Source organism: Corylus avellana, chromosome ca4 (genome assembly GCF_901000735.1).
Source record: "Corylus avellana chromosome ca4, CavTom2PMs-1.0".
In the NCBI taxonomy this organism is placed as follows: domain Eukaryota; kingdom Viridiplantae; phylum Streptophyta; class Magnoliopsida; order Fagales; family Betulaceae; genus Corylus; species Corylus avellana.
In genome coordinates, this window is record NC_081544.1 from 17,795,157 (window position 1) to 17,809,144 (window position 13,988).

Genomic DNA, 13,988 nt, shown 5'->3' on the forward strand with positions numbered 1-13,988 from the left:
AACGAAAGCAATTATTGGAACAACACAATTCAGAACAACTTGATCAAGTAGTAGCAACAATGCAAGCTTTGAGCCCTCAATTTGAGGTTTCCAACCAAACCCAGGTTATATTAGTTTAAGTTTGGTTGGTCAGCTTACATGCAGTAGCTCAGAATAGAAATAAATAATATATTTACAACCAGCTTAGCAGATCCAACGAGTAATAAATAAATGAGAAATTTCTCAATAACGTTAAAAAAAGAAAAAAAAAAAAAAGAAAAAAGAAAAAAGCCCTAATTAACTACACAATTATGCAGGCAAGATGCCACCATGCTGGAAACCAATTCAAGCTGTTGTCTGACACAACTTATTATTCCTACCCTAATTAAAAAGCTAATCCTACTCTCCTACACACGTGAACCTGTTCACAACAAGAATTCCTTCTAAAAGAAGCTTCCACAGTGCACCGAGTTTGGTACAGCCACTGCCAATCCGATCTACCCTAAAAATATTAAGAATTACCTACACTTCCCAAAATTTTTCTCTAAAATTTACTTTCCAAATAATGTCACAATCTATTATTTTTTAAAAATGTGTGACCATATTCGGTGAGCAAATTTTGAAAAGAAAAAATTGAGAAGTGTTGCATTCCTCTGACAACAATCCCTTCTCAGCATTTGACAATAAGTTGCAATCTCACCACACAGTGCAAGCCTGTTGAAACAAAAATTGGAATTAGACCTCCAGGAAAATAAAATAGAATGAGACATTCGAGCAATATAATTAATAATCATTCGTGTTAATAAAGATCAGATCTACAAGCTGAATTGCATTATCTATCATATGCAATAACCAAAATATAAAATAGTGTGAGCAAGTAAAAAGCACAACTTATCCAAAAGCCATATTATGGTCCTCCACAGATGAAACTAAAAGAAAATCACCTATAAGCATGACTACCAAAGAAAGGCTATAAAATAAAAGGATGCCTTGTAGTAGAGAGATTGTTAAGAACATGTTTGGGATTGCATTAGAAAATAGAGATTGTCTCTAGAAACAGCCAAAAAGAGTTTATTTATATAAAATAATAATAATAATAATAATAATAATAAAAAAACCCTCATTTTCAAGCTTCTCCCAAAACACAGTTTTGAGCTTTTTTAGAGCAAAAAAGTAAAAAAAGGTTTTCCAAGTTTTTACCAAAAGGACTAATTTTTTTTGGGCACATACTAAAAGCACTTTTTAAGTTTCATAATGCAATTCCAAACAAGCTCTAAATGCACAAAACCAAGTGAAATTTAGCACGCACATGCATATATGGCATAAAGAAATATACACAATAACCATGTAAACCAAGTTACCTATTCTGTAAAAACACTCGTGACATCATTCGACGAAAATTGTTGTAATATAGAGATGCCCGGTCTTGCATTATCCATAAAATCAACACTTGGCTCTTGCTTAACTCTGTTGTTCTCCGCATATAGTTTTCCATGGCTCAAGTTATTCATTTGTGATTCAAAATCATCTACTGCAAATCGACTTGGAATGCAAGTACCTTTACCAACAAATCCGAGATTCCGAAGAGGTCCTTGATCAAGCACTTCTCCTCTTTTCGCAACATAAGAAGCCTGAATATCATGCATACTAGGAACAATTCCTGGCAACTGTCTGGCAGCACTAAATGTAATGGTGGCTTGACCTTGCAGACCCATGTTAGTAACATTTACAGGGCAAGACGACACAGAAGGAGAAATAGAACCTGGGGCTGAGTAGCCATTAAGAACACCTGTACTTTTCATAACCCCATTAGAGAATTGTCCTATATTCAATGGGGAATTATTTGATTGAGGCGAGAGAAGACTGTAATCAATAACAGAACTCCTGTTAAAGCTACAATTCTGACCGACTGAAGCAGGACTGTTTCCTGCCTGAAAATTGGCAGATGGCTGAGAGGGAGCTACAAGGCAAGATGGCTGCACATTGATTGAACGGCTAGGCTCAGAAAGCAAAGACTGCTGCTGCGATTCTTGCTGCTGTTGTCGCTGCTGCTGCTGTAATATATCCATCAACATGTTGCTATTCTGAGCACTCATCCCCCCAAGATTGTTATTAGGTGCAACTGGACCAAGGTTATTGGATGGCCACGCTCCTAACCCAGACGAAACATCTTCCACAGGAGGAATGATTGATTGCTGAAAGTGTTTCGAAACATTTGATTGGCAATTTACTAAGGGCTGACCAAATGCCACACCATGTTCAACAGGGATACGCTTGGGTCCCTGTAAAGATGCTTGTAGAAGAGCAGGCTGCTCCATTGCTGCCACTAGGTTACCTGCTGGTCGACCTAAAAGCTCAGCATGCAGGGCTGCCAGTGTTTGTGGTGCGATTTGACCAGAAGCAGCCAATGCTGGGATGTCAAATCGTCCAAGTGAACCCAGTTTCACATTTGGGTCCACAGACCCACAAATGGTATTAGAAACTCCACTCTGCTGTTGAGCTACTCCACTTAACCTCTTCAAATATAGCCTAAATTTCTGCAAATTGAAATAGGATTACGAATCTTAAAATATAACAAGTGGGATTATTCATTTGAGAAGTAATATAAAAAGATCACGTGCAAATCATATTCAGGTTAAAACAGAATTTAGTATCTCCAATATAAATATACAATGTTTCCCCATCATGTAAAATCAAGGTTCATCGCTATTGACATAAAGAAAAAGGCAGTAAAGCTACGCACTAGACAGTTCATATGACTTACTCCAATCTGATTTCAAATTCATCAAGATAGCTAAAAATCAACATAAATCCACAAGTGGCTCATCATTATTTAAAGGCTTACACTGCAAAGGGAGTTTGAAATAGTGGAAGCAATAAACCCTGAATCCACAGGGTTTGGGACCCATCACAGAATAAAGAAACTCTTGACAATTTTTTTTTTAAATGGTAAGTTACACACACCTGATGGGGACCTGAACCTACAACCTTCACCCTCCACTTTGCTACAAAGGGAGGAAGTCCCATTTGAGATAAAGCTCATTGATAACAAATTGTATTGATAGAAAAACCGAAGCATTCACCATTTACAAAATACCATCATAATGGACGATCCAAAATCCTGATACTACCAAAAAGAAAATTTACAAAAATTACGAAATAAAGTAGAATTACATAACACTTCCCAAGCTATTTTAAATAGCCTAAAAAGGGACAACAGCAAAGGACTAAGCTGAAATAAACTGAATATCAAACCTAAAGGGATACCTCACTAAAAAAAGGGCCTGGAAACTGATGAAAAAAGTAGATTAAAAGCAGGCTCCACAGGCTGTTTTTTTAGGCTTTTGCTTGTCAATCAGCTCCACAAAGTCCATGGCAACCAGTTCTACATCAGAGTAGGGCACAAAGCGTAATACCTTCGTATTTTAAAAGCAGACATAGTTTGTTCTGACACGCATTTGACTTCTATTCATAGAGAGTATACACATACTCCCTTCTACTTTTAATTTATGCTTTAGAGTTCCCTACTTCCTATTCCTCTAGTGATAAATTCCAAGTGCGTATAAAAATTATCACATGCAAGCATAGAAGATTGATAAGTAGGGATGAAATAAACCTGCAAATGGCTAGCAACATTTTCTCTAGTTAAACCAGGTACATTCATCAATTCCAAAATTCGCTTTGGCACAGCCTCTGAAATGGAAGGCACAAACTTCTAATCAGAGATGATCAAAAGAAGTAATAACCATTCACAAAATGAAATATACCAGCAGACTCTACTGTACTGTCCCCCTATCCCCAGCCCACAATATACAACATTAAAAGAATTCTTAAAAAAAAATCTAAAAAGAAAAAAGTAGATGCAGATCATACTATCAAGCCCCAGTTGGTTCACAGCACTGACAAATTGCTGATGGAGCTCCACAGACCAGACTACACGTGGTTTCTTGGATGCAGAAGGATCATCACTTTCCAATCCAAGTTCATCTTCATCTTTAGCATTGCCCCTTTTTTTCTGAGCTTTCAGCATTCCTTCAGATCCATCATTACCAGAGGAAACATATTCAGTATCATCATTCCCCCGCTTATGCCGGTCATTCTCTTCCAAGCTGCCTGAGTGTTCATGTTCTTTATTTTCATTCCATTTTTTCCTAACAACATGCTGCCATATATTTTTGAGCTCTTCCTCACGAATAGGCTTAATCAAATAATCACAAGCCCCATGTCTAATTCCTCTCATCACAGCACTTGTTCTCCCATCAGCAGACATCACTGTAGAATATATTGACATGTTAATGTATGTAAGCAAAATTTTCAAACATTTTTGTGGGAAGAAAATATGATACTCACTAATAACAGGAAGATCCATTTCTAGCCCAACAAGCTCCAGAAGTTTAAAACCATCCATATCAGGCATATGTACATCACTCAGTACCACATCAAAACACCCCTTCTTCTCCCGTAGGAGATTCAAAGCGACAGTAGCCTCAGAGCAAGTGGTAACTGTAACCAATGAAAAGAAAGTGTTAAAAACTAAACAAAATTCCAACACATAACATCCCTGATTGAGATTGATTTATATCATATCTAGATCCTTACTACTTGCTTCGTCATGTATGCAATTTCATAATAATATTCTCACAAGCCTGCCCTATTCAAAAATTGTGGAACATGTTACACAAATATTTTCTCGACCATTCTGAACATGTGTAAATAAAGCACCAAAAAGTCTCATATCACAATCCCAGAAACTCTAAAAGACAAAACTTCTGTTTTTGAAGCAGTCAAGATTCATAAATTATTAGCTTCCAGATAGCATAATAAAGTCAAATGAGCTACACTACTGGGTAAACAAGAGAAAGTGAGTATATACTGTCTGCAGATGTCATGGACAGGACTGCTTATATTATTAACTTTACTATAATTCACGAAACTGCTGCATAAGAAGTTTCTTCCAAAGACATGTAACTTGCCAGTACAAAGAATTAAAGTTATTTTAGAAAAAGTAGGGGAGAAGATTGAAGGGAGAGGGGGAAGAGATGAGACAACCCCCCAAGAAGGGGTTAGGAGAGAGAATGATGGAGTAAGGGAAGAGAAGAGAGGCTGGAAAACAATGCAAGCAGCTCTATAAAAATTTTCTTTTAACATCAAATTTAGCACCCCCTACCTTCTTTTCTAGCCCTTACCACCTAAAAAGACCCATAAACAACCCTAGAAAACGTAAAATAACTCCTAAAAAATTCATGGAAGTTTTTATAAGAATTTCCACTACAAACTAGCAAAAAATTACAAATATAAATCAATAAAATTTAAAGATCTCCTAAAATCAAACATATATGAAAATATAAGCAAATAAAATTCAAATACATAGTATATTCAAGATAAAACCGCATCTCAAACATAATATTCACAAACACATTTGCAAAAATATTAAGATTAAATATGTCACAGGACCTGAACAATCCTAGAGCGATGATTACTATTACATCCTAATCTTCTAATTGAGAAAATAAGCTTGCCTATATATCCTATCTCACTCTGAAACAAGCACAAACCAAAAGCAAAGGAATTCACCACACACACCCAAGCAGGCACCAAAATCACATATAAAGCAACCAAAATTGAATCTTTATGCACTAAAACGACGAACCGCATACTGCGTGGCACAAACGAAGTGAATCAAAGATTCAAAGTAAAAACTCCCAAGAAAAGAAATTAATTACAACTACACCCAAGTTCCAAGCAGCGGCACGATAAAATTTCTGACCAACCAAACTTGTGAAATTGACCGAATTGACAAGTTTTTACAAGAAAACAGCAAGCAAAGCCTAATTAACCGGTGGTGAAGTGAAAACAAAGAGATTGGACGGCCACGGACCGTAATAGCGGCAGCGGTTGAGCATCTGCTCAAGAATCTTCAGGCAAGTAAAGTCGTCGTCGACCACGAGAACCCTAAGGCCCGCCGGGAACTGATCGTGAACCCCAACTTCAGCAGTAGAAGCAGAAGCACCCCCGCCCTTGCACGAGGACGTCGAGGAGGCAAAGCCGCTCGCCCCGCTTGTGGTCACGTTCGAATGCGACACTCTCTGCATAGCCGCCATCGCAACTCAAGAATCTAAAGCCCAACTGAGCCCACTACTCCGCGCCTCTAAAAGTGCGGGAATTGACCATTTTTATCGCGTTTTGGAGCCAGATCTGTTATAGTAAGCCCTATCATCCGAGAGAAAACGTGGGAGAAAACGAAACAAATTAACAGATCCGGGCGAGAAAGGAGTGGGAGTTACAGGGGTTTGATTTTGTTGGGATTTTTGTGTCTGAGAAAAAGCGGAATTGAACAAAAAGAGACACAGACAGACAGAAAGGTGAGAGAGAAAGGTTATTATATATAATAATATTTTGTTAAAGCTCATTAATTATGTCCTTGTTTTCTTTTTCTTTTTCTTTTTTTTTTATTGTTAATCTGAGGAAACTTACTAGGGTAAAAAGGTCATTATCTACGTCAGTATTGCCGTTGTCCTTGTTTGTAATTTGCCGGTTTTTGTATTTCTTTTTCCTTTTATTGCTGGTATTTATTTATAGGGTAATTGAGAGAGAGAAAAGGAGAAACAGAAAAGCTGGAAATAATTGGGGTTGGAGTTAATGAGAGGAATGACGAATGAGAGGGGTGGACTGGTGGTAGTGGTCCCTCGCTGCGCATGCAAAGTTTCCTGTCATTGCTTTTAACCAGCCTCGACTCGCCGCTCCTCAATCAGATTAGAGCATTTTCTAGTGAACTTTTATTGAAGAGAAAAATTTATTTTTTCAATATACTTTTAAAAAAAGAATTAAATAGCAAATCTTTTATATATTTTTCTACCTTAGTTAACTATTACTTTTTTAGAAAAAAAATCACATATTGCCTCAAACTATTACCTAATTGACAATGTTTCTTTCACACTTTTAATTGTGATAATATTTCTCCTAAACTACTAATACATTAACAATATATTCCATCAAGGTCAGAAAAAAGATAAAAATAACTCTAAATTTTTTTTCAATAAAACAAAAATGCTCCAATAAATTTGAACAAATTTAATTAATTTTTTGTAAGAAAAAAAAAACAATCTTTTTTTTTTAAAAAAAAAAATTTACATCCCTTTCTTTTTTTAAATTAAAAAAAAAAATTAGTAAAGCTATTTTCGTCATTGAGAGGAGTTTTTGGTAGTTTTGGGGCATTGTCACAATTGAATATTTGAATGGGAATGTTACCAAAAGTGGTAGTTTGAGGTGAGTAATGAGTACGTGATTTTTCTCCTATTTTTTATTAGTTTTAGAATGGTTGTAGGAAGATCTAGAGTTAGAAGAAAGAAGTGTGTTGCATTCAAGTGGAGGAGTGAGAGGAAATAACATTTAAAAAAAAAAAAGTAGGGAGTGGATTTTGGCTCTTCAAATGTGGGGACGTTTGTTTTTTTCGACAAAACTAAAAATATGGAGGGGAGTAGGGGGTTTATTGGAGCATGTTTTTTTTATTTTTTATTTTGTAAATTAGCCCAAATTTGACTTAAAGTGATATTTAGTATGAGTGTGTATCGGTTTGGTCGGTGTCGGTAGAAGTATTTTTGCTTATCAATTCGTGAAACTCGATTAATTAACCAACTTCATACTGATAAGGAATTGTTTCAATTTTTTCGGTTAATCGGTAGTAGTGGGTCGGTTATAAGTTTTTAAACTAAAATTTATTAATTTCTTTGTAACTACAAAATCAGTAAAGCATATGCTTTATAAATAAAAAGAAAAAGTAAATTCATGAAATACGAACCAAAAGGACAATCACAAACCAGATGGACGAACACTATAAGGAAACTTACCAGATAAAATTCAAAATTTACTTAAAAAATCAATTAAGTTGGTTAATTGTCAGTTAACCGACAAAATAAAAATTCTACATCCTACCGAACTGAATCAATGTCGAAACAATATTTATATTTCACTTACCGACCATCAGAAGTTAGTTGTCGATCAGTGATTGTTCGGTAGCGAACGGTTAATCTGTTCGCCCCTAATATTTAAGGAGCTTATTGTGAATGCTCTTAGCCTCCATTGTCTCTCTCTTGTTTTCTTTTTTATTTGAAGAAAGTCCACGTACCCTCAAACGATTGGTTTACCATCTAATTGATAATGTATCCGGCCTACTAACTTTCAATTGAGATAATATTATTTTTCAAATTATAAAACATTATCAATATCATTCCCAATGATGAAAATAACTTTAATAAAATTAAAATTTAAAATTAAAACAATTTTAAAACAAAAAAAATAAAACAAGGTGTGGAAATTTAAAAATTTTCATTTTTTTCTTAAAGAATTTTTTTTTTCCTTTTTTTTTTTCGAATTTATTGGAGTAATTTTTATTTTTATTTTTTTTTATAAAAAAAAAGTCATGGTCATTTTTGTCTTTTTGTTGGCCTTGGGAAAATATTGTCAATTTTTTGGTAGTTTAAGGGAGACTCTCAATCTCTTATTTGATTCCTATACTACTTTGTTGATGCATCCGTGTCTATTAGCTCATAATTTTTTATTTTTTATTTTTTGTAAATTTTTGAATAAAAATTAATCCAAAAACTAATAGGCACTTCGACATTCGCCCAATGATCTAAGAGTAGAATAAGAAATAACTATATAGCATTACTCAGAAAATTAATGAGAGAAAGGTGGTGTTTGATAATTTACATATCATATATATAAAAGAATAACTACAATCCGGTCTTGGTATAAAGTGTGTATTTTACAGTGTCTAATAAAAAGAGATACCTCAGCTTTTCTAACAAATAATAAAGAGAACGTCGACACATAAACAAAGCACTCATTCAAGAGAAACCATCTCTTTCTCCATGAATGTGCCGAACACCGCTTCCCGTATTTCCTTAAGGCCACCGTCCCGGGCCACCAATCAGTTTGTTTGTTTCGTCTAATTGTTCATTTTATATGTTTCGTCTGATTGTGTCATGAGCAATTTATTCTTCATTTGTTCTTTTACAATCATCTGTTTCGTCACTTTGGGCTTTCTAATATCAATTGATACAATATTTCAATAGGTTTACAATGCAACCTTGATCTTATGGTTTCTAGCTCGACCAGGTTCAACCAATTTTTATTTTATTTTTTCTAATTAAATGCAGGAAATGGTTACAAGAGATCGATGTTCAACCAACTAACATAGATAATAAAGGGCAAAGAGAAGAAGAAGAAGAAAAAAAAATCTACCACACAAGTGACCATGCCTAACTTTTTTAAAGTCATAAATTAATAATAACATGTATCACATTTTTATTAGATATGATGTGACAAAGTAACGGATTCTGTTAAGTTAACAAAAAATAATTTTAAGGAGTAAACTGTTATTTTGGCCTGCTCTGAGGATCTATAAATTATTTTTTATACTATAGAGAATGATTTGTAATTTAGGTTAACTACAGGAACCTATAAATTATTTTTTATACCACAGTGAGTAATTTGTAATTTAAGCTAACCATATGAACCAATTTTACATTTATCCCATGATTTTATGTTGATTGTAAATAATAAAACCCCACATAAATCTTGTCGTTAAAAATTCTTCAACATGAATCTTAGGTAGTATTTTGGCATTGAAAAACATTGTAAAACAACTTATTCATGCATAAAACAATTGCAACAAATATAAACAGTGTATGGAAAAGGCCAGCATTTTGTGAGCTTCTTACATTATGGGTTTATTTGGATTTACAGTTTCAAATAGTGAGGTTTAAAAAATAGCAATTTCAAAATTTATAATTTGAAAATGTGATTTTTATAAACGCACTTATATGTTTGATAAAATAGTGATTTAGCCTTTTAAAATCCCAGTTTAATTTTTAAAATCGTGTTTTTTTTTTTTTAAAAAAAAATGCATCCATTGTCTGCCTACGATTTGAAAACATAAAATTATTCACATTTTCAAACTATCATTTTTTAAAAATACACTTCGAAATGAGACTCTTTTTAAGATTTTATTTGAAAATGTGCTTTGGGCTTGTAGAATTGTGGAGCCAAACGGACTCTTAAAGTTCTTTAGCATTTAGATAGGAGTAATATTACAAGTCTCTTTTGTGTATCTCTTGAGTTCCTCCTAAGATAATGTGCTTATTAAATGCACAATTGGGCTTATGATTGATCACTATTGAATTTTGATTAAATTGTGATTTTAATAGCCATATCATTCTTGGAGGGACTCAAGAGATATACAAGAGTGACTTTTAAAATTACTCTTTAGATAGGTCTCAACTTTCAAGTGCAACTTATGTCGAGTTTTGTTAGTTTTAGCTAAAAGTCACTAAGAGTCCAGCTTGTGGTGATTTTATAACTATATGGTATATATTTATGCTATTAAAATTTCAAAATTTAATTTAGAATCAATATTAAACTATAAGGTTTATTATATAGTAGTTTTTTTTTTTTAATTTTCTGATTTGATATTTTATTATTAGGCAACAAGTTTATGAAGATATTATTTTTGGTCCTTGGGAATTGACCTTGTACTAAAATGGACCCCATGGTTTCAAAAGTACCCTTAAGGACCTTAACATTTTCAAATTGTCCAAACTGGCCTCTACTGTAGCACTCCTCTTCAAAAACATGAAATTGAAAATGTAAAATTTAGTAAGATAATGATAAATGTGGGAGAACGTGAGTGTCACAAATTGATAATTAGCATGGGTACTTAAGCAAGTGGCTACTAGAGCAAAGAAAGTGTTTTAAGTTTAAAAATAATGCATACTATGAAATCTTGTTCAAACCAAATTTGGTCTCGTATGAATGACATAAAATTTAGAGCACATGCAAGATAGGTGACATGTTAAATGAAGACTCATTTGACTAAGTCACATCATTTAAAAAAATAGCCATGTCAGCACCACGAATGATGGAGTATGGAGGAGATTGCAGCCATGACATTGGAGGGCGAGCAAAAGGCCTTGATGCCCTCCAAAGCCGCCAATCTAATGGTTGAGATTGAGCACGTTGGGGTTGGGGTTTAAGTGATGACTGTACATGAAGAAGTCTTGGACTGGGCGGAGCTCGTCGGATAACATGAGGCTCAAAGCCTTGGACTCCATCACCATGAAGGCGGCCCTAGGCCTCGATAAAACATGTTCATTCCTCCGTGCTCGCGGAACTTGTGGCATGCCGCCAAGTCCTTCCATGGCGTTGATGAAGTTCTTGCCATCCAAGGCATTGGAGCTAGCTCCTTTGTACGAGAAGACAAAGCTTTGGGTTCTCTCCCTCTCTTTCTATTCACTAAGGGAGAATCTTTGATTTCTGCTATGTTTATATAATTTTTTTCGGATTTTTTTTCTTTCTATTTTTTGGTGTATGGGATGATCGAAAAATCTTGGTCAAATGAAAACATTTTCATTTGACCAAAAAAACCTTATTTAAGCGGTGTAAAATAGTTTCCCTATTTTATTTTTGTAAACTATTTTACGAGTTTGAATTGCTCCTTCTTGACCCACAGTACCCAACTTCCTTCTCGTACGCACTCTTTATTTCTCATTGTTGGAGTCACCACTAAAGTATTTGTCATAGCTATTGTCGGATTTGTTACTGGAGTAGTCTCCAAAACTGTTACTAGAGGTGTCGTTGGGGTCACAACCATAGTTACCGTTGCCTTTGCAAATTTCTATATGAGCCGAAAGTTGAAAAATATTTTCAGCGAAATCATTTTTGAAAAACAATTTCATTTTTAAATGATTTGGAAAAAGGTTAAAAATAACTTTCTTTTTTTTTTTAAAAAAAAAAATCTAAATAATTCTTTCTGATTTTAAAAATTTTATTTCCCAACCCAATTTCAAACAAACTGTTAATTAAACACCACCATTTTTTTCTATGGATAAGTGCATTAGTCCTTTTTGTTTTTTTTTGAAGTGGTGGGGGATGGTTTCATGGCATGAAATAGACAGGACTACAGGAGCATGGGATGGCTTTGGATCTAGACGCAGTCCATATTTGAGCTGGGACCCAATGAATTCAATTCTTTCAATTTTTTTTTTTTTTTAAATGAATGATACATTTTCTAATCATAATTTTTTTGGTTACTACACATGAGATTACTAATTCAGCCTCCTAATGTTGTCTTGAACGACGTTTATAACACTACAAAAATGTTACATTAATCTTTAAGTATCGTTTAAATTATAAGCTTTTCAATATTTTCTCTTTACAAGCTAATTTTTAAGAGTGAGCTCAATTTTAAATTTGTATGACATTATCAAAATATAAGAAAGATTTAGAGCATTCCTAATAGTTACTAGGATTGCTACCGTCTATATTGGATTCAACAGTAGCAATTCACATAATTTATTATTAATCATAAATGGTTAGTTTTTCTTCATTCACACCACTCTATGCAAAATAAATAAATATAAATGTAATTTTTTTTTTTTAATATTATAAGAAAATATAAATGAAAACTATTGTGAATAATTTTGTTCTTTAAATGTGAATAATTTCTTATACATTAGGAATGCTCCCTAGTAAGTTTATATAACCCTTTCCCCTCATTAGTTAAGAAAAAAAAAACAGAAAAAAGACAAAAAAGAAAAAGAGAAAGGGTAGATGCATGTCTTCTTGATTGTCACGCCGATTACAGCTAAGATCCATAAAAGAAGCTCTTATGTCTACATCAAATATTTGGTTCATGAAACCTTACTGGAGGAGGAGTTCATTTACAACTACAAGATTGTTAGCTGGGTGCGGTTATCGAGGTCTATGTTGGGTGCTTTTCATTTTAAATTTTTGCGAGCTTCCATTTGGTTTTGCTCTATTCCTCACCATCAATTCATATGTCCAAAACAATAATTGCAAACAGTCTCGGCTACAGCTTGACTGACTTGCTAAGATATCTGAGAGTTATAAATACTAAATATAATGAACTATAACCTCCCTTCACCTACCTTCGAGCCTTTAATATCGAAGTCTTGAAAATCAATAAAGACAATAGTTCAGTCGATTGTATTAATGGATATTTTGTTAAGAGAGAGAAAATTATTTAATATAAAAGATTATATTATTTTTTGGTATTTTAAACTAAGGTGTTTACTTCATAGGTGCAAAACACACTCCGTTTATATCCAGACTTAGTTGAAGTTATTCTCTATTTCTAATTATTTGTTTGTTACAATATTAATACAAATTTTGAGTGGGATTTGTCTTAAAAAATTGGCTTATAAGTGAGAGAGTGCTTAAAAGCACTTATATATGTATGATTAAGAGTGTACTCAAGTCATGTGTGATATTTAGATGGTAACATTCCATGCACCATGCTCCGCATCCAACATTCACCGCAGCCCACACTATTTGCACTGGTTTGATGGTAGCATGCAATTTTTTATTTGGCTACTCCATTCACCCATTAGTCGACCTCTCCTTGACTCGGCAACAAATAATTTAAGAAATCTTAAGCCTCCAATTAATTATTGACAATTTTATTTAAAAACTCAATCGAGCTATATAACATTACAAAGTAATGTAATAAAAACAAATGATATAAATTTTGAGTAGAACGCAACCTACCCATATGAAAAAATTGATATTGTAACAAATATCCCAAATCAAGTAGATCTTTTACTCGAATAATGCTATAAGTTTTTTTAGAGTCATTCTAAATATAATGTAGCTTTTAAAATTACCAATAGATTAAAGTTTAATACATCATATCTCAAATTTAATGGTAATTTTAAAAAACACATCATATTTAGATGAAGGACTTATAACATTACTCCATATACTCATTTTGTTTTTGTTATGTTATCTTTCCCATCACTTTTTACTGTCTCTTTGGTTTTGGTGTACGTAAGGAGACATTCATCCCCAGTCTCATTCTTAAATTGAGATTGCAGAATGATAAGAACCACGCATGCAATTACCGACATGCCACAATTTTACTGAGAGGTCATCACTGATACGGCAGACATGTAAGTTGTTGTTTGCGACAGTCAAAAAGTGAGAGAAAAATA

General features: G+C 33.7%; 1 protein-coding gene across 1 annotated transcript; it reads right to left on the bottom strand.

Annotated features, from left to right (window-relative positions):
* Positions 1 to 48: 48 nt before the first annotated feature.
* LOC132177487 (two-component response regulator ORR21) lies at positions 49 to 6,335 on the bottom strand. Its single transcript, XM_059589831.1, has 6 exons — positions 5,858 to 6,335; positions 4,330 to 4,482; positions 3,853 to 4,251; positions 3,596 to 3,672; positions 1,341 to 2,516; positions 49 to 693 (listed from the first exon to the last, which is right to left on the bottom strand). The coding sequence occupies exons 1-5, from the start codon at positions 6,078 to 6,080 to the stop codon at positions 1,341 to 1,343; spliced, it is 2,028 nt and encodes a 675-aa protein (XP_059445814.1). The 5' UTR covers positions 6,081 to 6,335; the 3' UTR covers positions 49 to 693.
* Positions 6,336 to 13,988: the final 7,653 nt, after the last annotated feature.